Here is a 24,689-nt window from a genome sequence, read left to right as displayed (position 1 = left end):
TGAGATAGTGAGTAGTGTGGCAGTGTGCCCTTGATGACAATGAGGGCGGCTTCTTGGCGTTTTTGAAGTGTCTGTGAAGAGGATTTAGATAAAGTTTTGAACGACTAGTAGATTTATACTAAAACAATTAGATTACACGCTCTCGATTTCTACACGTTATAGTTGACTATCACGCGATAGAAATCTCGAGCTAATAATCTAATTGTTTAATAAACGCCTTCGTGGTCTTCCCAACTGGGGCAGATCCGTGAAGGATGTCCCTGGAACCCCCCCCCCCCCCCGACAGGAGAATACCTTTTTCTAAAATCTTATTTCCGCTCAAAAATAAAAATCGTAACCATCGAATGAATTAGGTCAAGAATCTGAGATATGATAGATGATTGATATATGAACAACCTCGTCAAGATTTAGGTCTTTGCGGTGTTTCCTTCGCGCGTTATTCGGAAAAGAGTTTAACCCAAACAGTATAGAGCTTTGTATGGAGACGCCATGTTTGTGCTCTTTCGCGGGGCACCAACATGGCGGCCTTGAAGTAACAGAAACATCCTTCATTGAGTTTTACCATTGAAAAGAAAATTCTTAATCTAGAGTTCCAATACGTTGGGAGTAATGTTCCTTCTACTGCAAGAACTGTTCAGTTATCAAAAACTGGATCGATAACTCCTCTTTTGACTTAAGCGAAAGCCCCCTCGGGCCGCATTTTAATGTCACGCAACGCATAAACTTGGACTTTGTAACAAAATGAGGAACACTGTCGAGCTTAAACGTTTTAAAACGTCAAGTTCTTAGAGGGTCCTCCATCTGATGAAATAAAAGCTTCAGAAGGATTGGTTATTATTAATTTTGAAAAATGATGACGTCACATGAAAACCGCAATAACTCTAGTATGGGTTACTGGTCACTGATAAGACGTGAGGTCAAGATGGCTGACCGTATAAATTTCGAAGAATGTTTTTTTTTTTTTTTTTTTGCTACGTTATAGACCGGAACGTTGTCGACTTTCGTAATCACACTTAAAGCAGATCGAGGTCAATATCCAGTGATCTTGACCGAGATAACGAGCGTGATCATTTAAGGCCAGGTTATTATTTGTCGTACAGGACACCAATTTCTTGCGGGATAAAGCGGGTAATCCCGGCCGCAGCCAAGCACTATCTTGCTTCGCAGCACAAGGGTTTCCTTGTACTTGGCCCAGGTTAGGCCCCTGTTGGCCTGTCTTTAGGTACCACTTCCGGCCACGCGATATGATTGAAACACACCCCCAGAAAAAAATATAAACAACTTTGCAAGTTTGGACACGCGAATTAGTCACCAGGCTCTCTCTTATAGTGACTATGTGTTTTTCCTTCTATTTCTTGAGAAAGGGTCAAATTTGTCAACACGAAAACCTTTCCTCAAGGCCATTTTTCCCAGAAGAGAAATTAGCACGCGTTGTTTATTTACCATCTGCATAAGGAAGTTGTTGTGTTGATATGACTTCCGGTTGAGCGATCGAATTGTGGGTAACAACGCAGGCGCTCTTGCATAAGGAGGCAGAACCGGCTGTGATGGAACTTTGAATTTGTTCGTCCAGTGGAACAACTTTCAACTCGTGACATTTGAAGATTTCATGACGGTGAAATGACGATGTACGCAAAATATTGATCAGCTAAGCTCATTTTGTGATCGCAATGACTTCTCCGAGTATACCAGAGGGTCTTCAAGCTTTCCTTCGTCATGCTCAGGGTTTGCATCCCGCCAATAACCCTCGTCGAGAAAATGGGTTTTCCAAAGAATTTCAGGTATTTTATTTCTTATCCAGATTGCTAAATGTCATTGAACAGAGCGGATAGCAAGAACTGCTTGTTCCAAAACCACTTCAATCTTGACTAACATCGAAAAATTCAACGCAAGGATCGAAGCTGAAACGATCAAAACCGAAATATCGATAAGTCTGTTATCTATAAAGTTTTTTCCGCGATGTCCGAGCTAAATCGATTATTCGTTAAGCCGAGGTAATGAACAGAACCTTATGTGGTCATCCGTTCGTTTCACTATCTCTTTGATATCTGTAGATAGCTGCGACACAGAGATCAGTTGAAATGAAATGTTGAACGTTTGCCTCAATATGGTTTTCATACAATAACTTACTCAGCTTATAAGTAAGAAGATTGATCATAAACAAATTTAAATTTATTAACGTGAAGTCAAATTTCATCTTAAAAGATGGCCAAGGGCTAAGATGACCATTTCTTGAAATCGTACAAAAATGAAATTGTTGTTGAACTTTATTATGTTAATAGTTGAAGTGTATCAAATGTTACATCAAGTGATTTGTTTCCTTTTGTAAGATAAGCGTGCAGTGCTCAAGTAGCTAATATGTTAATATTTAATGGGCTCATATTCATGTTTGACCTTAATTCTTATTCTGCGATCTTGTAACTGGCATAACCAATGACATTCTAGCTTGTAATAGACTATGCTAAAAAATTTCAAAAAATTTTGCCTGGTTTGCCGGATACTCCAAATCTGATTCCACTTAGTGACTAATGATCACAGTTGTTGACATGTGGCCTGGACGGTATCATTTAGATGATTTTGCAGTGATCTCCTGTCATGTGCATTATGGCAATTGAAGCTGCCCACTTAGATATATTCAATGAATTAGATTTCACTATTTTGTGAAAAGACCTGCTTGTGATGTTGGCGGGAGAAGAGATTGTTCTTAACATGGCATGATATCTATTGTAAGTAAGTTAGATGATTTGATTAATAGCGGAAATGCTTGTTTTTATTCTTTTGTAGCAATTAAAAGATATGTCCTCCAAGTTAAAAAGAAATCCAGAATATGTTACGCATCATGGAGAACTTGAGTACAATCGGCCTAAAAACCGATACAAAGACATAATGCCTTGTAAGTATTAATTATATTTCTTGGTTTTTAATGACTTGTTGATGGTCAGACTAATAAGTACTGTTAGTGGAATTGTTTATTGGTGAAACAAGAGCCAAACAAACAAACAAACAAACAAGCAAATAAACAAACAAACCTGATGATGCTCTTGCAGGCTACAGTACTCTGTATTGGACCCACTGACCAGTTTTTTCATTCTCTAAACCCCATGGCCAGGTTTTTCAAAGTTTGAATAATCTCAAACAACACAAAACATACCATAAATAAGGAGTATAAAAATATTATCCAATAAAAATTAATTTCTGGTTACATGTAGCTTTTAATCCTTGGTTTGCATTAACTGACTTCCGAGCAACCTGGTCCTGTGTTCCATACAATTTGGTGTCTGGAAAAGATAGACAAAAAAAAAAATTATGCATGGTTTCACTGCTCGCATGTGATTTTGATGATTTTTATTGCATCATTTCAACTACCTGCATACAATAAAACTATTAAATAATTGGTAGCACCGTGGATTTGGCTATTTCTTGTAACACAACAGAAGAACCTTCTGGAAATTAGCAGTAATTAGATAATCTATATCTCAAGTGATGCTTTGACAGGTATCATGTTTACTGGTAATTCCTTCCACTTAATACAAAATGTTACAATTTAATTTTGCAGTTGATCATAATCGTATTATCCTGCCAACATTGGCTGGAGTACCAGGATCTGATTATATCAATGGAAATTATGTCAAGGTGGGAATCAACTTGAGGCTAAACTTTTAAGTAAGGAGGTTCAGCAAAAACTTCTGACCACGTTAAGGCCATAGATGGTACAGCACCTCACTGATTTTCATGTTTGGGCCGTATCTCTCTCCCCTCAGAAATAAATTTTAACTCGTATCAGTTAAGTTATTAAATATTATGTTTTGTTGAGGAGTATGGGGGGATGGGGTGTGGAGAGAATTGGGTAACCTAACAAAAGAGCAAGACAGTGGTAATCTTTAATGTGGGGAATGTCTGTAGATGCCTGAATCATCATATTTATTATTTGTTTATTGTGAGATGACTGTTTTGTTCTTGGCTAACTTGTATAATACAGAACCCAATAAATAGCAGAACTGGCATTTAGTAAACAGTACTCACAGTCTTCCTTCATTTTTTTTGTGGGGGGGGGGGGTGGGGGGATGATGGGGAGGGGTGGGAGGAGCTCATACATATTTGGTCATCAAGTTGGATTGTGGAGCCACCGCCATGTTGGATTGTTTTGGCAAGAACAGACCTGCCAACTCTCCCGGTTTTCCTGGGAGTCTCCAAGTTTTTCATCAAATCTCCCGGTCTCCCGGTTAGAGCACCAAATCTCCTGGGAACTAGCTACTGTGGCTCTTGTTAATTTTTTTTTCATTAATTTCGTTATTTTTGAGATGTCGGGAACGTTCGGAAGGCCTTCGGGTGTTTGTCGGAGAGTATTCAGACATTGTCCGAAATTATATTCTAGCCATCTCCAGGTTTTTGTACTCTGGGGGTTGGTAGGTATGCAAGAATAATCTGGGAAGAGGACTAAATATTCTAGTTGCAGAGATGGGGGGCTTGCTCCATGATCAAGGGTGATGGCTGAAAGATATTTGAGCACAAAAAAGAGGGGACGCTTGACATGTAGCATTAATTATTATCTTCCAGGGGCCAGATGGTGAAACGGCATATTTAGCACTTCAGGGACCTCTACCAAGGACTGTGGATGACTTCTGGAGATTAATAGCCTCCCACAGGTGTCAGGTAATGGAAATGTACAGTTGTGGTAGGTGTGGCAGCCTGATGGACTCCAAATTAAGTAGTCAGGGTCCAGGCCCGAATTGGGGTTACTGCGTCAAGTCAGTGCTTATCTGTGGTTTTCTGTAGCATGAAGTGAATAGGTAAGTGATTCTACAACCTGACCTCCTCCACAAGCCCCGGATTGGATGCGAGGTCATTCCAGGCTTACAACTAGCATGATTGAATTTGCCAGTACCCATTTATACACCTGTTTGGAGATAGATACTGTGAGAGTAGAGTGTCTTGCCCAAGAAAAGAACACAATGTCCCCAGCCGGGGCTTGAAGTTGGACTCAGTGGTCTACCTGAAGTCCACTGCACTTAACCATTAGGCTCTTGCACCTCCTGTATAGTTATAGAAGGAGAGGATATGTTTGAAATAAGTTGTGGGCCCTTCTCTGAGACAAGGGGAACTTTTCAAAATACAGACCCCTGTCCATAAAGAGAGGTTTGATCAGGTAGAAAGTGGTCAAACATTTGTTTGGCTGTTTTTTTATTTTTTTGTTTTTGTTTTTGTTTTTACTTAACTAGTATGAGAACAGGTCTGCAATCCTGATGAATTTTATTGTTAATAAGTTCACTCTGTCTGTTAATTTTTTCCTAGATTGTGATAATGGTATGCAGAGAAATTGAGATGGGAAAGGTAAGCATTGTACATGTAATGCTCAGTTTTAACTTGAATGTTGGCACTGGCTAACTTGGACTTAGTTAAATCTTTAGTTTTACATTAGACTACAAGTAGTCCCTCTTTTGCTTAGTCCATCGTGTGTGACGTGAAAGAAAACAGCGAGAACTGGTTATAGCAGCCCTGTCTTTATCTCAAAACATGCATTTATTAATTTTTACTGGCAGGTAGCTGTAATTTATAAAACAGGTTTTAATATTAGTTTTAATTAATATTTTAAGTTGAGCTCTTTTCTACTTCAGCTGAAATGTAAGCGGTATTGGCCGGAAAACAAAGATGACATACTGACCTTTGCTGGTTTGGAAATATCTTTGGTGAGCTCTGAAGTTAAATCATGTCTACCTGTATATATCACAAATCATTGCATTGTATACAGTCTAGTATAACAGGGCTCGAAATTAATAAAATCCATAAGTCACCATTTGGTGACTTAGTGGAAAAAAAATAGTTGCCTGCAAGTGCAAATTTTTAATTACCGGTACCAGATAGAAGAGATGCAATCCTTAGGCATACATGACATACTCAATGTTCAAGGGTTTGCAATGCATTATAGGGTAATTTCGAACAGGGGTAGTCATTTCAAAGTTTTCCGATGTTAGCCATGTGAGAGGATCGTTTACTTTAGCGCGCCTTAAAATAGAGAAGCTGCTGAATCAAACATGGTGATCAAAGAATCGTGGGTTTGGTTTATTACATCTATTCAAATAAATCGTACCTTTCATCCACAAGTAATGTCGTTTTCTTTTGAGGTTAAAAGGTTCACGCAAGAAAAGCTAATGACCAGTTCATAATATCTGGTCGCCAACACTTGATTTTTGGTTGTATTAATAGCGACTAGTGAGTCGCAATTTCGAGTCCTGTATCATTTTATGCCAAAGGCTGTAACCAAGCTTCTATGATGCATGCATGCACAACTGTGATTGAGGGGCTTTGATAAAGCTCCTAAATGACTCTTGATTTTATGCCAAATTCTCCATATCTTCCTAGAAGGAAGTGCAAGGCATTTGGTAGGAGAACCTAGCAGTCTATGAGATTTCATTGGGGCCCTTAATCCACACATACCCTTTCAATTAATTATAATAGTTATGACTACTGCATAGTAATATATGAAGGTTAATCAGTACACTAGTGTTATGCAACTTTAATACATGTAACTGTTTACTGAGAGATATCCATTCACTGTTGATACATGTATGTTCTGGGTGACAGTACAGTTACATTTGGATTTTTATAGAAGACACTTGTCTAGTGGTACACACTTTTGAACACCCTGTGTAGCGTCTCATAATTTTAGAAGACTGTGTACAATGTCATGTATTTCAATGGTCAGAATATAATTCTGCTGCACCACTCCAGTCAGTCTCCTTTCTTGAACAGCGGCTAGTAATTGAGCCTGCAGTGTCTTAAACACAATAGGCTCCAGATCTAAAGGCATAAAGTGGCTGAAGTTTAAGCTAGGTAGCCCATGACAGGGATGATGGACAAAACACTGACCCCTAGTCCATGGACTACCCAAATGGACTACCCAAATGGACTACCCTAAAATGGACTACCCCTAAAAAATACTATTTCAGATGAGTGGTATGTTAAGAAGCTGCGATCAATTATATACTTACACTGCACAGAGGATGCTTTTCTTTTCGTTCCTCATCGCCTTCAGCCGCCATTTTGAATAACTACACTGAATAAAACAACCACTGTACACAAAAAGCGTAGACTCAAATCAAATCAAATATTCTGTGGACAACTCAATCTTGCTCTCATGTGATTCAGTAGCTCAGTCTTTCTGGAACAGACGAAATGATCTTCAGGATGTTACTCATGATTTGTTTTGCTTGTTTTGTGCCGAAAATTATGGCACAGAAGCAGCTAGTCTTCTGGTTTTTTCCTGAGTGTATCAAAATGAAATAGAAATGGGAATGAGGATAAAGCTATGGGACAGCAAGAAATTCCAACAACTACGCTACAAAAAGTCAGAATGGAGTGGAAGCAGTAGTGTTCTTAGCTGGCCTGGACTATAATTATGGGGAAATTTGCATGTTTTCTGTTCAGTGGTTGTTTTATTAAGTATAGTTATTCAAAATGGCGGCTGAAGGCGATACGGAATGAAAAGAAAAGCATCCTCTGTGCAGTATAAGTATATAATCGCAGCTTCTTAACATACCACTCATCTGAAATAGTATTTTCAGGGGTAGTCCATTTTAGGGTAGTCCATGGACTAGGGGTCAGTGTTTTGTCCATCACCCATGACAGGCCAGCACTGATCTTTAGTTTTTGTAGCATACAGTAACTAGGAGTTAATTTCTACCACCCCATACAAATACTTGGTTACAGAAACCGAAACTGGCCTCAAGAGTCCTCATGGGCCCAATGAAGATGAGTGAGAGTGACTTATTAATAGTCACCTGAGCGGAGATGGGTTACTGCGAGAAAGAGTGTCCTGCTCAAGTACACAACACATTGACCCTGGGTACTTAGTCCTTCTTGGAAATGCATGTCTAATGTTTGTTCCTCGGCAAAACATATGGTTTTGGGGTGCTTTTCTCCATTAGCATTAACAGTATGGTGCTTATCAGGTCACTGTGTTCCTCTGGGCTTATCAGCATGCAATTTTGTTCTTTAATTTGTCAGATCGATGAGAACAATCTTGCTGAAGGATTTGTCATGAGAACAATGTGTATGAAGTCTGGCGAGGTATGGACTAAGCTATGTAATACTATTTATTGCTATTGAAAAGATTAGTCACTAAGATTAATAAACAAATTGAGACCTGAAACATCCAGCATTAAGCCCAGATAATACTTGTGTATACACGTGAACCAGTAGTATCAGGTCTGGCCCACTGTAGTACAGGGGGGAGGGTGAGGGGGGGAGGGGGGTTGTTGGTGATGATGTCATGTGATACCACTCCAGCACCTATTCCCCCATATGCCAGGGTAAAAACTTTTGACATTTTATTTTATAATTATGAAATAACATATAGGTTTTTTTTTATAGTAGATTAATGGTGTTATCAATGGCACATAAGTTCATGGTGTTAATTGCACAATGGCCTTGTTCTTACATTCTAACTGCTGACAAGTCCATGCCGTAACTTCTTGCAAATCTCCTTACAATACTGTAGCTTGCTCTTTACAATGGTTAGTTTATAATTACTCTTCATTTTTGGGACTGAGGAGCTCTATTAGCTACATATTTGGTTTTCTTTCAGGAGCAAATGACTGTGACACAGTTACAGTACACAGCCTGGCCTGATCATGATGTCCCGCGGTCTGCAGCACCACTTATCGAATTAAACAGAACACTCAGGGCTGCACAAGGAAATAGAAAACAAGTTGTTCTTATCCATTGCAGGTGAAAGGTTTGAACCTTATGTATCTGCAAAATAATAATGCAACTGTCATTTAAGGAATCAGAAACATTTTCTGTTTCTTTATTGAGTTGTAGAAACCCACGTGGAGGTTTGGGAGAATGACAAATACTGTGGGAACAGGAGTTTTCTTGACGTGAGCATTTCCGTGGACAGCATTTCCAAGGTCCCCTAAACCTTCAGGAGTGTTCTATAAACTCAGAAAATGTTGCTAGTTGAATTTGATTATCAAAATGTAGATTCACTTTTCTCAGGTCAATTAAGAAGTATGTAAAAAGTAAGCATTTTGTTTTTGAGTTTGCACATTCCTCTTCCAGTGCTGGATGTGGTAGAACAGGGACAATTATTGCGGTGGACTATGCCTGGACTCTGTTAAAAATGAAAGTAAGTGATGACAACACATCATTCTATATTGTATATGTAAATTATAAACAGTTTTTCTTCTAAATTGCCACCCATTTTTTTAGTAAGCTTGGGACAAAATACTTTGATATGTCCAGCAGATTTTCTGATACCATCCACTTGACTGGTAAAAGCACAGATGGATGAAAGGCGAAGACAACAAAGGGCACATTATATTGACAGTGAAGGAAATAATATTTAATATTTCCGGGAGGGGCAGAGGAGGCGGGGAGGAGGATATGGACATAACTGCAGTACCCTAACTATACCCTTGCTCAGATTGAAAATAAGAGCTTTGTTCAGTGTTTTCAGTTCAGTTCAGTTTTGTTTTTTTGTTAGAGCATAATAATATTAATTGTAATTGAGAATCTTTATATCTCAAATATGACATGGTTTTGTGCATTGCAGAAGACTGATAATTTTAGTGTGTATGACATAGTCGCAGACCTTAGAAGACAGAGAATGGCTATGGTTCAGACCAAGGTATTTTGTATGTTAAGTGTTCAACAAGATTTTGTAATGCAAGTATACAAAACAATACCATGTGCACTTATTAGTTAAACTGTCAGACAATTTGTTTGCTAGGTCCAGGAAATGCTAGGGAGTTGACTAGAGAGAGACAACTTGCATATGATAAAAGGAAACTGTAAGGAAATTTTATGCACATTTTAAGGTTGTTGCAAGTTTGGATAATTAAACTTAGCAAAAACCCTTTTATGGACAGTTGGAAAACAGTACTGTGTTGTGAAAAGCAGCGATGGGGAAGTAAAGTTCTGTTGTAAGAATAAATTGGCTAGACTTGATTTGGTCAGTCTCAATGGTTTTAACTTTGCTTTGTTTATTTTTTTTTTTATGTTTTGTTGTTGCCAAATATGATTTTATGTTTATCACTGATCTGTCAGTGTATGGTTCTCAAAATGCTTTTCTTTTTTTTTTTAAACCTGTTTGAAGAATTGCCATACATGTAATTATTATTATTTTTTTTACGGCTGTCCAAATGTTGACTATGAAAATGGAAACTGCTTTTTGGTTGCACCTTGTATTATATGCATCGTTTCGTTCTTTGCTGAGCAAGTCCCCTTGTGTTGGTGAACTTAACTATTTGATTTTCTAAACAGGAGCAGTATGCACTAGTGTACAAAGCTGTAACGCAACTTGTTCAAGAAGAACTAGACAAAGAGAAGATCAAGTCACACACATATGTCAATGTGGAAATACCCGAGGTATCTCAATCACCAACTGGGCGAGAAGACTACGAGAACTGTGAGTTTGCACAGAGTGTCAGTCGATGGAAACAAAGTGACCTTCAAAATGGATCAGTTCCTAGGGCACCAGCACCATTACCTGCACAAAAACAGTCAAAAACAAAGTCCAAACCACAATTACCAAATAAACCACCCTTGGCACGGTCACAACCGGATGGGGCTGCGGTGGTACAGCCAAATGCACCAATACAGCATGACTATGTGAATCTTGAATATAACCCAGCAGTGACTAAAAACAAACCTGCATCTCCAGTGAGGGATGATGGTGCAGTCTCGACCCAACTTTTGCAACCAGCAAAGAGTAATGCGTCAAATCTGAATTTAAATGAAGTGAAAGCAGGCAATCAAAATTCTACAGCCATGCGACAAAAGAGTCCAGCAACCCCTGATTATGAGGTGGTGCCTAAGAAACTGTCGACGCCAGCTGTATCCAATTCAAGAAATGCTAAAGCTCCTCAAGGGAATAAAGCTGTTTCCACTGATTATGAGTTTCCGTCAGTGTGTGCTCCACGGGTTAACAAGGAACAAGCTAAACATGTCCCTGAAGGTAAAGTGTTATTACAGCTGTAGGTTTGCTTACAAGATTGTTCAATTCTCTGTGTCATATAAAGTAGTGTGTCTTGATTGAGGAGTGATGTCTTTTGGAAACCATGGACATCACAATAATGCATCCTGGATAAATTAGCTCAAAGACAAACTATATATATATATATATATATATATATATATATATATATATATATATATATATATATATATATATATATATATATATATATATGTCTGAATTTATGAAAACCGTGTTAAAGACTTTGCACCAAAATAGCGGGCATGTTTTTGAAAAAACGGTTAGAAAATGTACATAAATATGGCCATGTCGCACCGAGAGTGCTATCTACCTCGTGTACTCTTAATAGAGTCCATACGATGCCTATACAAGCCTTTAAAGTCGCTGCAAATGAGTCGAACGAGCCAAACAAAACTAAATTAGAGCTTAAATTGATCATTTGGTTCGCCGCGGCACTAATTTAGACAGGCTTAACCTCTGCGATTTCACCTAAATGACCTCACTAGGTCTTTACTGTGGGTTAAATTAGCCAGTCACGCTAACAAGAGCATGGTAAGCAGTGGAATCGGTTATTTACCTCTATATTTCAGCCAAAAAGTAGCCGTTACGTGACATTTCATTTCAATATCTGACCGGATTCGCAAAAACATAGCCATAGAATTTGACTTGTCACTGATAATCTAACTTGCTACAATTCTGTCCTAGAGCTAGCTTTCCACGAGGCTTATCGTAGCTCAAATAGCAGCAAATAACTCTCCTGTATGCCTTTTGAGGCCAGGAAGACTAAATTCACCGTCTTTTCGTTGAATCATGAATTGTACAATTTAATTAAGAGTGCTTTTAACATGAAATTGGAGTCTAAATCAACACGAACGTACAGATATCAAAACCGCGGCGGAGAGCTAATCTATCGCTTTCTAAAGGCCTGCATCGTCCTAAATGGACTGAACAAGAGCTTCCTACATCGAGAATCGATTGATGAACTTCAGACAAACTAGGCCATAGTTAGCAGTAAGCGAACACTCAACATGTTGTCGTTACGTCAATTATCGCCCGGAAGCCACGCAAATAAATTTCTTCCGCGCTAGCGAATCACAGACAGTTCTGATACTTAGCTAAGCCGAGAACGCCTAAAATTGATAAAACAAGGAAATTCTACTCACGATCAGCGCTTGAACTCATGTTCTTCTCTCTCCTCGTGGCCATGTTTTGCTCGCAAATAGCAATGTCCCGGATGTACTTCAATTTTGTCGAGCGCGGAATGGCACATCCAGATTCTTTAGCTACATCAAAGTTCAAAGCAAATGACGCCAACAGCAGCTAGAAATGTCTAGTCCATTGCACGTCTAAGCCCTAAATTGATGTGGCGGAAGATTTTTGCTGTCTAAAGCAAGCACAACATTATCGCCACAGGGCAAACGGCCTTCTGTTACGGGACTAAATGTGACCCGTACAGTTTACACATGTCCTCAGGCCCGCCTCAGGTACGATAATGGACGACGCTTACTAGCAAATCGTTAGACTTGGGCCTTCATTGGACTTAATGATGTCCTCGGGCAGACTTCCTTTAGACAGCAAATACAGAACGCTAATCGGTCGCTCCTTGTCAGAGTCACCGCGCGAACTGAATTCAGACGAGTGTAGCCTGGGCTAAACTTAACGCAAATTGAAAAAAAGGGGGGGGGGGGGGTCGATAAATAATGAAAAAAATACCTAAATAAATGAAACATGCGGCAAGGAGTTCCTACATTTCATGCTAAGTAAGATTTACAAGCTGCTGTCATAGCGAAAGCAGAAAAAAAACAACAACAAAGAAATGAAAAAAAAAAAAAAAAAAAAAAAAAAATCAAAAAACACCTGATTCAGTCTTTAACACCGTTTTCATAAATCCAGACATATATATATAATAAACAATGGTAGCAAGACTTCAATTCATCGTTTTATTGCGACAACGCTGTTTCGTATGGTCAAAGGATGACCACACTCATCAGGCAATATCAAGATTCCTTGATATTGCCTGATGAGTGTGGTCATCCTTTGACCATACGAAACAGCGTTGTCACAATAGAACGATGAATTGAAGTCTTGCTACCATTGTTTATTATCTACACTGCTCCTCTTAGAGTCGAGCGCTCTATAAATTTATTCTGTTCAAGTTCAAGAAGTATATATATATATATATATATATATATATATATATATATATATATATATTTTTTTTTTTTTAATAACAACAACACAGACACACACTCACACACACACACACACACAAAAACAATAACAAAAACAGAAACCATGGACCTGATAGGCATGCAATACGTGCAGACTGAAGTGTACCCAGAGAGCAACATTATACATAAATTGATTAAGTCCTTCACATGCATTGTAAACTTTTGATACTGGAACGTACACGTACATGTAGGCAACAATTTTGTTGATTCGACGTTGAGCTAAGGCACCTGTTGAAAGCCAGGTTTTTTTTTTTTTTTTTTTTTTTTTAGTGCACCTTGATCAAGGATATGAAAATGATCAGTGCTTTGCCAAGCAATGTTGGAGCATGAAATATCATGCAATAACCAAGACAAATGTCTAGTAAATAACTGAATTTAATCACTGAGCTAAAATCCTGTAACATGCTTAACCTTTGATCTTAATTGGACTAAAATCAGGCATTAATGCAATGCAGTTACCTAATTAATTGAATTATTGCAATTAATTAATTATCAATTTATATTAACTCATATTATGTCACGTTAATAGTATTAGTAACATAAATTTTTATAATGATGCAATTTTGAAGATCAGTCGCAACTTATAACTAATTTGTAAACAAATGTATATCTTCTTATACTCAGTTTTTCCCCACTCAATTCCACTGAAAAGAAATCAAAGCTTGTGATGTGACATGCAGCACTTCAGAGTTCTGTACATGTGCATGTATTTTCATGTACATGTATTTTTTATGAGAGGCATGGTAGCTTCATGGTTATTGGGCTCTTCTCTGGATTGAGCAGTCCGTGTTCAAGCCCTGGCCGGGGACATTGTGTTGTGTTCTAGGGCAAGACACTTTATTCTCACAGTGCCTCTATCCACCTAGGTGTACAAATGGGTACCGGTGAACTTAATGCTGGGGTTAACCCTGCAGTGGACTAACATTCCATCCACGGGGTAATAGAAATACTCCTAGTCGGTTAATATTACAGAAACCGGGATAAGCTCCAGCGTAATGGACCACATGGCTCTTATGCAGATTTTGCCATACTGTCTTGTATTTTCACTGGTTGCTTGTTGTTCAACTTGAATATTTGGACGTATTTGTCAACTTGTTGGACGCGAGGTGGATCTCTTTTGTGCGATGCTGTCAGTATGAAACTTTCAGTTTGACTGCAATTCAAATAAATGTATTGAATGGGGAAAGAATCGAGTGTGCAGAGGCAAATGCCTGCTACCTCAAGCCAAGTAATTAATTAAATTTAGATGAAGTCTTCTGTTGAACCTGATGGCCCATCAGGCTGGCACTTACACGTATCTCCTGTTTCTATAGCATCAAACGCGAAGAGTTTTTCCTCCTCCCTCCTCGGGCTATTCTTCGTCGACGTTGATTTCTTCCTTCGATCGTGGCCGCTGTTGAAACCGTCTAACATTCGTCTGCCCATCGTTCGTACATCAAGCGAAAGACAACAAACTGCAATGACTATGAGCACTCCTTCAACGGGACGCATGCTTGTTTCGGTTTAGATCGCGATCGATATCATGTCTTTCGAAAGCACGTGGGTAAACAACGTGGTGTCTAGTATCTGGTTCCTGAAAATTATCTCCCACTAGTGCGACCCTCCGTTTTCTGTCTAAAAGTTTTCCTTTCCGGTTGCGGTATCTAATTTTTGTGGTTTTTTAGCCGGCAAAGATGAAAACTTTTCCTAAGTGCGACCCATACCTTATCCCTAGCATTAAATCGTCAATGTCCATTTATACACACCGGGGTGGAGAGAGGCACTGTGAGAGTATAGTATCTTGCAGAAGAAGTGAGAACACAACACAATGTCGTGGGCCAAAGACAGAACCCAGGCCACTCAATCTAGAGTTCGGCCCACTTACCATTAGGTAACCACACCTCAAATAATGATATACCTTAACTTGTTAATAATCATGATCAATGTTAAAAACAGGTCTGTTAATTGATTTCGGAGATGATGTACCTCCAGTGCCATCCAAAAGGCACTCACTAGGGTCCGTAGCTAAAGAAGGTCCCAAGTCCAGATATGACAATATTGAAGGTAACTCGCCATATTAGTCAATGCTGAACTTAGTAAAATAACGAGTAATACGCCACACTGGTGGGATGATACCATGCATGTATATAGTAAACGTTTTTAAAGCTTTTTTGAAAAGAAGTAGCTTTCTTTAGCTTGCTTTAAGCCAAACTTAAGGAAGCTCAGTAAAGGCATTTTGAGTTAATGTGGCCACGTACCAAATTACCTTTAAATTTAAGGAAGGCTGAAAACTTAAGTAAACACCAGAGAGATAAAAATAAACCATATTGGGAACAAGGATGATTAAGGATGGAGAAGATTAACGCGGATTACAAACAACGAACTTGAAACATTTAGGCTTAACTTTTCAAGATGCGCAAACCGTGACGTAGCTCCTTAATAGTAGTCATTAAATTACTCTTTTGCTCCCAGTGCCAGTCCAGTCTGCATCCAAACCTGGAGTTAGCGCTCCGAGATCAACCAGTTCTCCTAATGTGCTCGACGATTCGAGGTTGTTAGGTTTAAAGCCAACGGTAAACAATTCACCTGCAGCCGGCGTTCAGCTCGCGAATGCCAAGGGAAATGCAGACAGCAGAGCTTTTCATACAGTCCCCAACAGGATACGGGCAGACCCTGGTCCCAAGAGGTGCCCATTGTTAGCAGAGCAGTTCCAAGACCCGGGTGCGAGTGGTGGAAGTGGTGGTGGTGCTAGCGGCGGCAGTGATTTGGGACTGATCCAATCGTCCCAAGGTCAGTATTTTCTGGTTGGTGCTACTAGTCCTCCGTCACCTACCACGACGGTGGTGACTCCACAATTTGTGCCACAATCTTTCCAGGGCTCACAGCCGCAAAAGCCCAAACATTCAAAGCCCGTGGAGGGTCGTACTTCACCACAGCCTAAAAAGCTAGGGGATCAGCGGACACCAGTTGGCGCCTACAGCTTGGTGGGAATGCCAGAAGTAGCGGGACAATCGCCTGTTCTCCATACGCAGAGTCCTGTAGCCACACCTACCTCAGTTAAAAGTGTTTTACCCAAAGAAAATGCTGGCATACCTGTGGAAATGAAAAGTAATCCAAATGTTGGTATCGATGTGCAAGTCACAAGTGTTCCATATATTGGCCATCCTGTGCCAGTCAAAAGTAATCCAGAGACTAGTGTCCCTGTCGAAGTCAAAGGTCATTCAAATATTGGTTACCTTGTGGAGGTCAAAGGAAACCCGATTGTTGAAGCTTCGTATGAGATAGTTGGACAGAGGCAACTACCAGCAAAGGGTGTGTTACCTCCATCAGTGCCTCCATACAAACCTCGCAATGCAGGCCTCGCTTGTTTAGACTCTGAAAAAGGCGCGAAAGAAGAAAAACAGAAGACGGCGGCTGAGAATAGATTCACCTCAGATGTCTCACACAGAGGACCAGCGGATGGAGCACCGCTGGAGGATAGTGACGTGGCAGCTGGACCAGGTGCGTTAGTAATTCCCGTCAAACCCGCGGGGTACGGGAAGTTCCCGCCAAAAGTATTGCTGCAAAATGCAACAAACAAATGTAGTCAGGAAGCAAGCTTTCTTTGCAGTTCTTACAGCTCTAGGAGCTGACAAGAAAGCTTACTCGCAGGCGCAGGCAAATGCGTAGTGCACGGGAGGCTCTTACCAGATCTCTAACAACCAAATGTAAATGAAGAAACGCACTGTGTGTGGGCAGTTCCCGCCAAAACTACCGCGGCAAAATGCAAACGGACAAACGTACCATTAGTGAGAATTTCACCCTGAACTACGCGGCAAAATACAAATATTTCCCTTACGTTTATGTTATGCATGAAAAATATATCTAAGTGATATTTACCAGTGTCGTCGACGACGCGAAAGGTAACTATTTTTCCTGCTACAATTCTGCCAGTTCCTCAGTATCTTTGGACAAATTGCACGAATTGACTTTAATACCTTTCCGGTTTCCGTTGATTGGAAATGTTCGACAGAGTTGCTCACGTTTTAGGAACGTGGCCTTATGTTGAGTTCCACGTGACGTCACTTTTGTGATCTATTCGCTCATCGACCAAAGCTCTCTACCAATGAGCGCGAGAGATTTTTGCCAGTTATTTAAAGTAAGTTATTTTCCCTAACGCATGCTTAACTGACTCAGCCATGTCTTGTAGACCTTTACGCCACAGTTGTTCCGCGAAACACCCGAGACAAGGCAGATTCTAAGGAAAGAAACAGTTCTAACCTGTCCAGTGGATCATTAAACCTACATCTTCAAACATCATCTGGAAGTTTACAGGTCAGCTGTTTATTTTGCTGTCACAGTTAATTAGACAAAAAAAAAGTTCAAAGTCAGTGTTCCAGACAAGTGAGGGGTCTCAGGTCAAAAACCCGACAAGGTCAGCTGCATGATCCGACTTTGTTTCAGTGGTATGCCCGTAAACTAGCTAAGCTTAGTGCTTGTTTCGCTAAGTACATGACCGCTATAAATAAGATTTACATTTTTTTTTCACATTTTACATTTACTAATTAATAAAAAAATTACGATGGTTTGGTGGGAGCAGTGGGAATTGACCTGTTGGAATACCTTATTGACACACCTTGAAAACGTATCTAGAACCCTGTGAGTGCAAATGGCTTTTATTTCTTAGATATAGTACCAAATTACTGCTCACAGCCGACGCTCTTTACTTAAACAATCCCAGAAATCGTAGTGCTTAACGATAGTGCCAGGTCTCCTCGTTATTCTTGAGTGATGAATTCAGCGAGTCATTAGACGAGGAGTTGTCAAAGTGTTCAAAGCGATTGGCGCAAAGGCTGATTATAAGTTTCTGAATTTTTATGCCGAAGTTGATTCGGTAGGTATCTACCGGTTTAGATACAGCAAGCCATGTTACAGGCATTAAATGTATTTAGCACTGTTGTGCTAATTGGGGACACTGTAAACAAATAACCAAACATTGTAATAGAACATAAACTATCAAGAATCCCAACTGGTGGGAGGCTGACCATTTGACTATTTACACAACGCGGTCTAGGAGTTGAACTCGGGACTGCCGTGAACAAATCAAGGTAACGTTAGTGTGAATTATTTAAACCAGGGACCTCCAGATTTTAAATCCAGCGCCCTAAACCACTCGGCCACGCTCCCTCCCACAAGCAAAATTGGTAATTAAGCCTTCGTCGGAGCGAATGGTCTTTGTTCTGCTCCGCGAGAGCATGAAAGAAGCGTACAGTGCACGACAATTGAAGGTAGTGAACAGAGCGTAAAACAAGTATACATAGGTCGATCAAAACTACCATTTAATAACCATCACAACCTATTTCTTAGTTTGCGACTTCTTGAATTCTGTTTTTCATGTTACAGAGCTATACCTCAACGTCAAGTGAAGAAGGAAATACTCCTCCAGCAATCCCGAAGAAGACAAACGAAGCCTTTCTCGTCCCAGGCACGTAAATGAGTTAAACAGGATAATCTGATTAAAGATATGTCCATCTCCGGGCCCTCAATTTTTCCCTCACGCGAAAAACAAATCTGAAATGTGTCTCTAGACATTTGATACTTAAGAAGTTGCTTTGTAGAGATACGTGTTTTGACCTATATTGCCTCATACGCATGCGATCGTTTGCCTCAAGTACAGACGAGAATAGATTGCGTGACGTGACTGCTAAAGGAACTCTGACCAACTATGTCACGCAAGTCATAGTAAGAGCTCGTGCGGAAACCTTATGAAAAGCAATGATTTTGTGTACCTTGCATTACTCCACAGGCGAGGAACCTTATGAACATATTCAACAAACAAATAGAGGCACCCTGGACCGGTTCAGGAAAATGATGAAAAACACGTCAAAGGTTTGTGACATTTCTTAGTCAGAGAGGGCAGGGGAGGAGGAAAGAATGTTAGGAGAAGCTGGGAAAACCACCATATCGTTGGTCAACTCCTCGATGTATAGAATTATTTTCTTCAAAGTTTTAAAATAGCAAATAATAAAGGATGGCCAAGATTGGGAAAAAAACCGAATTCGATTGTGAACGACAAATTGGAGATATTTATACCAAATGTATAAAGATTCTCATATTCAGATGTAGGTTAATGTGTATTTATTTTGCTATCTAATTCCCCGGCATCTTTTTTTTTTTTTCTAAAGATAGTCTTGAAAGAGCTTTAAGGGACGAAATGGTATTCTAAGTGTCGAGGTAGCCTTAACGCCCATTTACACTACACGGGTTTGTTATTCGGCTCGGATAAAATTGGTACCCATGCTAATTATTATCCACACTCGGTCAACCTATCTACATTGTCTTGGCACTGGCGAGAGTGGACATGTGTACTGAGCGGCCATTGCCAAGTTGACTTTTGCCTCTGTGTCAAAATGAGTCTCACGCGAAAGCATTCATTTGAAAAAGTGTTTCACCTGCACTTTCATTTTCGTGCCAATCAAACTTATCTTCCTTTCAAAAGATGTTTTGCACGAGGACTGCTGTTGAAAACGATAAATTTGCAAACGGCAAGTCCGAAATGGTGTATTTTATCCAAACGTTATCGAACATTCAAGGTTACGGAATGTAAATGGGTTCTGAAGTACCAAATTGTGTCCCGTCGTAATGTTGCACGTTTATAAATGTTAGTTGTACATTATCTGTGTTGGTTATTCTTGTTTATTAGAGTAACCTTCCAAAACGTTTGTCTGATGGCTCACAACCTCATGGACTTTTGCGAAGTAACAGCTCAGGAACTGGTAAGGAGTTTTGCCAGTATTTCATAAGACCATAGGCATGCAATGTGTGCAAAAATATAGCTGATAATGCATCTACACAATCTCTTATTTGTAAATGATGGTACAAAAACTGTAGCAATTTAGTACGTAGATGATTGGACGTTGAGAGGAACTTTTAAGGATCCTTTTCCATAGTTTTTCTCAACGGTTATTGAAAACTAGTGGACATATCTTTGAAATAAGGACACTGTTTGAAGTTTTCTAAGATGCAAAAATCTGGAAAAGGAAAGAGAAGTTTAGTCTAGCTTTTCCAAATCCGAGATGAAAGTCCATGTTTTTAACAAATGTCGGGGGTTTTTGTTCGAGCCTGTAAACAGTTCTTGATTGGAATATGTTTGTGCTAACCAAACCTCTGTTTGAGTTATTACGTCGAGGTTACCAAAACCAATACAGAAATAGATAAAAAATAACGACTTGTAAGCGACCAGTAACATAACTTTGTGGCCAATCAGAGCAACACAGTTTGCCGTAAGCGTACAACTGGCAGCCTCAAAACGGGTAAAAATCATCTTTCGGTAGCGATTGTTGTTGTTTTCGTCAGTGGCAATCTGTAATGCCCTCAAAAAGGTTGTTTGGAACGTTGTGGTGCTTGGGGGCGGGGGAAAAATTCCATAGAAACTACCAGCCTTGACAAACTGTTTCAAATTACCTGGGTTCCGTCAGAACGCTATGATTGGCGCACTTGGGGTTCCTTCTAACATGGAAGGTACAGTTTTTTTTAGAAACAAGTGGTTAGTTCGACAGATAGATGATGAATAGTTCATGATGTTTGCACTGTTAGCCTGATTCCAAGCGGTTTGTTTTTTTCTTTCTACTCAGGGACAACGCGACTGGATGAATTAGGTATGTCAGTTTTTTTCCCCGCGCTTTTTGTGCCTTGCGCTTCGTGTTTAGTTCGGACGACTTCGATGTTCTGTCGGGTTTGTTCGTGATTACGAATGATGTGTTTCTTCATTTTATTTATCCAGGCTACAAGAAGCGATTCTCAAAGCCAGCAGGCCCAAGATCTTGCCCAGCTGACTGGCCAAGTTTTGGACATCTTGGCTTATAGTTTAGATGTTGAAATTACTTTTTGAATTTAATTATTTCATTTTTTTTTTTTCTATTATTTTTTTTTTTATAGACATTAAACATTACATGACAATCCTAAGGTTAACAGTACTAACTTTAACTTTCTGTTGATTGTATGCAAAGTAATCAATAATCTTAAGAAATCTTAAAAAAAAAAAAGAAAAGAAAACACGCACAAGATGAGTCATTTCCACGTAGATGTGAATAAAACCTCAAACGTGAGATCTTTCACATTTATGTGGAGGAAAAAGGCAAACGTAATTTTTAATTTCTGTATGTTTATATATATATATAACTTTTGATAATCGACCTTTTTTTTTTTGTCTTCCTAACTTACCTTTCAGCAAGACAGATTTTTAATTAAATCCCTTAAAGGGAAGTGCAAAAGGTGTCAAACACCAAACAATAATTGCTCCGTGATGAATGTAGATATGAATCATGCACATAATTGCGTGGAATTTACCTCGCCTTAGCTTAGCTCTCCATACATTGAAACCGTCGTCATATTGATAAATGGAAAATAACAGACATATATTTTTCTTTTAAGCATATCATCTCTTAGAATTACGAAATTTCCAAGTGACATTTATTGGGCGAAATGCTGAAAAAGCGGTTTCGTATTTTCCTCAATAATTACATGTTTAGGTTCAAACGTAGCATGTCTGTTTCTGAGAGTTTCTGAGAGTTTTGAGTTGTTTAATGTGATACCAGCTTGTACGTTCATCCACCACGATCTTGCTCAAGGAATGCCTTGTATTTCTAAAACAGCTCGGTCATTCCCGGTATTGGACTGGAACTAGCTTGCAATAGAGGCTCATGGGGGGAATATCATTAAAAAGAGATTAATGTCATTTGCATTTCAAAAGACTCCCTGCATTAGCCTCAGTTGCAAGCTAGTCCCAGTCCAATACCGGGAATACGAATGTGGCCTATTTGAGTCAGTGGTAGATACACCTCGTCGTAAATGTGTTTGGTTGGCGTAAAATGGTTATCAACGATGGTGTCGTTGATGGCGTCATCGTGCCAGGAGACTAAGATAATCTATTCGTTAAGATTGTGGGACAGTGAACGCAGTCTTTACTATATCATTGTTTGAAAGACCAATTACAGTCTTAGTGTGGTGGATCACAGCATTAAAGGATTACCATCTCTGTTTATCTGTTTTGCATTCAACTTCAGTTCCGGGCTGATTTTTATTTGTTTTATGGGGATAGATTTAATGTTTGGAATTCTGGACTGTTTTCGTTACATTAGGTTTCTGTTCATATATTGTAATGTAATTTCAGCGGGGCTTAAGAGTAATTAGTTATAAAGAGGTTTGTTATATTGTTATATCGGGGTTGTACTGTAGTTTTAGTGATGGTGTTATTGTTTGTTATTAGTTATAGTAAGTGGATCGAGTGGAGTGCAATTCAGGGAGTAATTAATCACGCGACTACCCTAATGATTCAATTTAGCGCCCGGGGCGCTTATTTTCTCTTGTTACCTCGAGGGAGGGCGCTTATTCGGGACAGGGCGCGTATTTCATTTTTGAGAAACAACCGAATGTTCAAAACAAAATGTTAATACGGTACGAGGACATTCAGGGGACAGCCGCTTCATAGTGTAGCAAGTCAACACACTTCACAGTAGCCACAGAAACTATTTTTGGGGTCCGTTCAATGAAATTTTCCAAGCAGCCTTCTACGCAAATCACGGAACGCTCAAACTCGGAAAGGACGTCCTTGCACTGTCCCACTTTTTCTACCGCCTGGCGTCATACAAATATCCCAAAGCCTTTTAAAATTTTGCGGTTTCACAGAGGAGTGTCACAATTTTCACTAAATTTGACAGAGCGTCATAAACATGAACGACATTGTCAAATTCTACGCAAACACCCATTGGCTGTTTAAACTTGCATTCGGCTACTGGTCCATCTTGTCAACCTTCTACTTCACTTCCAGCAAATAAACTTATACTCTAATCACCCTGAAACGATTATAAAATATTTTGTAACTAATCTTAATAAACACAAACACAGCATCAGGGGCGGGCATCTCGTTTATTGATGCAGGATACAGCGAGCGTTACATCATCATAAAGAAAATACAGCAGTGAATAAACAGGAAATTAAAAAGCAAAGTTGAAAGAGATGCCTTCGAGTGGCTCTTGCATAACTTACAAATTCTTAAATAACCTACTAGCCCCTTAGGGATTCACGCCTAAAATACTTCTACGGTTAACACGAACCATACATAGTGAACATACTCCAGTGTAATTAGCGAAACGTTACAAAATATATTTATACTCTAATCACCCTGAAACGATTATAAAATATTTTGTAACTAATCTTAATAAACACAAACACAGCATCAGGGGCGGGCATCTCGTTTATTGATGACCGCTTCGAAAATAAAGAAAGAGAACAAAGGAATCTAAGTGTGCAAACTTCAAGAAACTGAGAGTAAAGATTCTAACTTATCGTAATATAGCCGTAGCTAGCCGTCCTCGGCTCGATCAGTCTCCCATCTGCCGTGACATAAATAGTGTAGATTACTGATGCCTGCTCCTTAGCGGCCCCTGTTCTTAAGCTATGTAGATCAAACAAGTGTATAAGATATCCTAGTTCCGCAAACGCATGCCAAGTCTAAAACTTTATTTTACTACGAATTTTTTTGAGAACAAAATATGCTCTATCTTTGAAGAAAATAAATTCATAAAATTAAAACTAAAAATTACATATAATAAACATCTGTTTTGCTCTCACATGTATAAATTCTGACAAATGCATCGCAAAAACTAACGTCACAACAACGAAGGCTAGCTAACTCGTTGACGCGGAGAAAAGCCGATGAGGCAGTCACGCAAATTGCAGCTAAGCGATGATTAGAGGGATTAGCCTTGGGGTGCGCAAACCTATTATATATCCTCAAAATCATCTCGGGAGTAACAGCGCCCCCCTTTTTATGGAAACAGGTTTTGCAAGCTCAATTTTAGCCGCTTCGAGAACACTTCTATCACAAGTCAAATCACAAATCGGAAAGCCATACCGATGGTGTGCCCGATTTATGCCATAACAGACAGACTCAAGTGTGGAGTAGAGGGAACAAATGACGTCTCATCAGACGGCAAACAAGCGACTTCCTCAAAGCGCGAAGACCATTCTCTAAATGTTTGAAAGTCACTTGAATAACGCTCTGTTGTTGAAGGGGCCTTTGCTTTAGAGGAACGCAAGGGAAGACCTTCCATTGACTTGCGAAGCCGTCTGGATCTCTTGAGTGGGCAACCTTTGAAGTAAACACACATCCACTTTGTAGACTTGAAAGATAACAAAAGAAATGTGAGAACAATTAGAAAAAACAAAAAAGTAACAACACGCAGATCAGCACATAAGGAAGGCCCAGAGGCCTAAATCTTGCATTCAGCACACTATATACTGGCAGTCCTGCACAAAAAGCGGCATGGCTCAACGGCCTTAAACAGTGTAATCACCTAAGATCAACACGTGATAAACGGGCAGTCCCGTACAAAGATGACATGGTCCAACGGCCTAAAACAGTGCAATCACCTAAGATCAACACATGATAAACGGGCAGTCCCGTACAAAAATGACATGGGCCAATGGCCTAAAACAGTGCAATCACCTAAGATCAGCAC

General features: G+C 39.5%; 1 protein-coding gene across 2 annotated transcripts; it reads left to right on the top strand.

Annotated features, from left to right (window-relative positions):
• Nucleotides 1–1,514: 1,514 nt before the first annotated feature.
• On the top strand, nucleotides 1,515–22,403 carry LOC145502356 (uncharacterized). 2 transcript variants are annotated; one of them, XM_081481658.1, is made up of 19 exons: nucleotides 1,515–1,781; nucleotides 2,785–2,893; nucleotides 3,557–3,633; nucleotides 4,558–4,653; nucleotides 5,293–5,331; nucleotides 5,616–5,687; nucleotides 8,005–8,067; nucleotides 8,585–8,727; nucleotides 9,061–9,127; nucleotides 9,554–9,628; nucleotides 10,264–10,957; nucleotides 15,145–15,252; nucleotides 15,661–16,689; nucleotides 17,378–17,502; nucleotides 18,571–18,652; nucleotides 18,974–19,056; nucleotides 19,871–19,943; nucleotides 20,802–20,825; nucleotides 20,951–22,403. In XM_081481658.1, the coding sequence occupies exons 1-19, from the start codon at nucleotides 1,671–1,673 to the stop codon at nucleotides 21,031–21,033; spliced, it is 3,153 nt and encodes a 1,050-aa protein (XP_081337784.1). In that variant the 5' UTR covers nucleotides 1,515–1,670; the 3' UTR covers nucleotides 21,034–22,403. The 2 variants fall into 2 exon arrangements, with proteins under 2 accessions (XP_081337784.1, XP_081337785.1); XM_081481659.1 differs by lacking the exon at nucleotides 15,145–15,252.
• The last annotated feature ends 2,286 nt before the right edge of the window (nucleotides 22,404–24,689 follow it).

Source organism: Orbicella franksi, chromosome 11 (assembly GCF_964199315.1).
Source record: "Orbicella franksi chromosome 11, jaOrbFran1.1, whole genome shotgun sequence".
NCBI classification, from domain to species: Eukaryota; Metazoa; Cnidaria; class Anthozoa; order Scleractinia; family Merulinidae; genus Orbicella; species Orbicella franksi.
This window is presented reverse-complemented; position numbering and strand designations above follow the sequence as displayed.

Bases quoted from the DNA above. Each gene is read 5' to 3' on its own strand.
- LOC145502356 (XM_081481658.1), top strand. From the start codon at position 1,671: ATGACTTCTCCGAGTATACCAGAGGGTCTTCAAGCTTTCCTTCGTCAT. The intron at 5,332-5,615 runs GTAAGCATTGTA...TTTCTACTTCAG, and splicing joins GAGAAATTGAGATGGGAAAG to CTGAAATGTAAGCGGTATTG. The intron at 20,826-20,950 runs GTATGTCAGTTT...TTATTTATCCAG, and splicing joins AACGCGACTGGATGAATTAG to GCTACAAGAAGCGATTCTCA.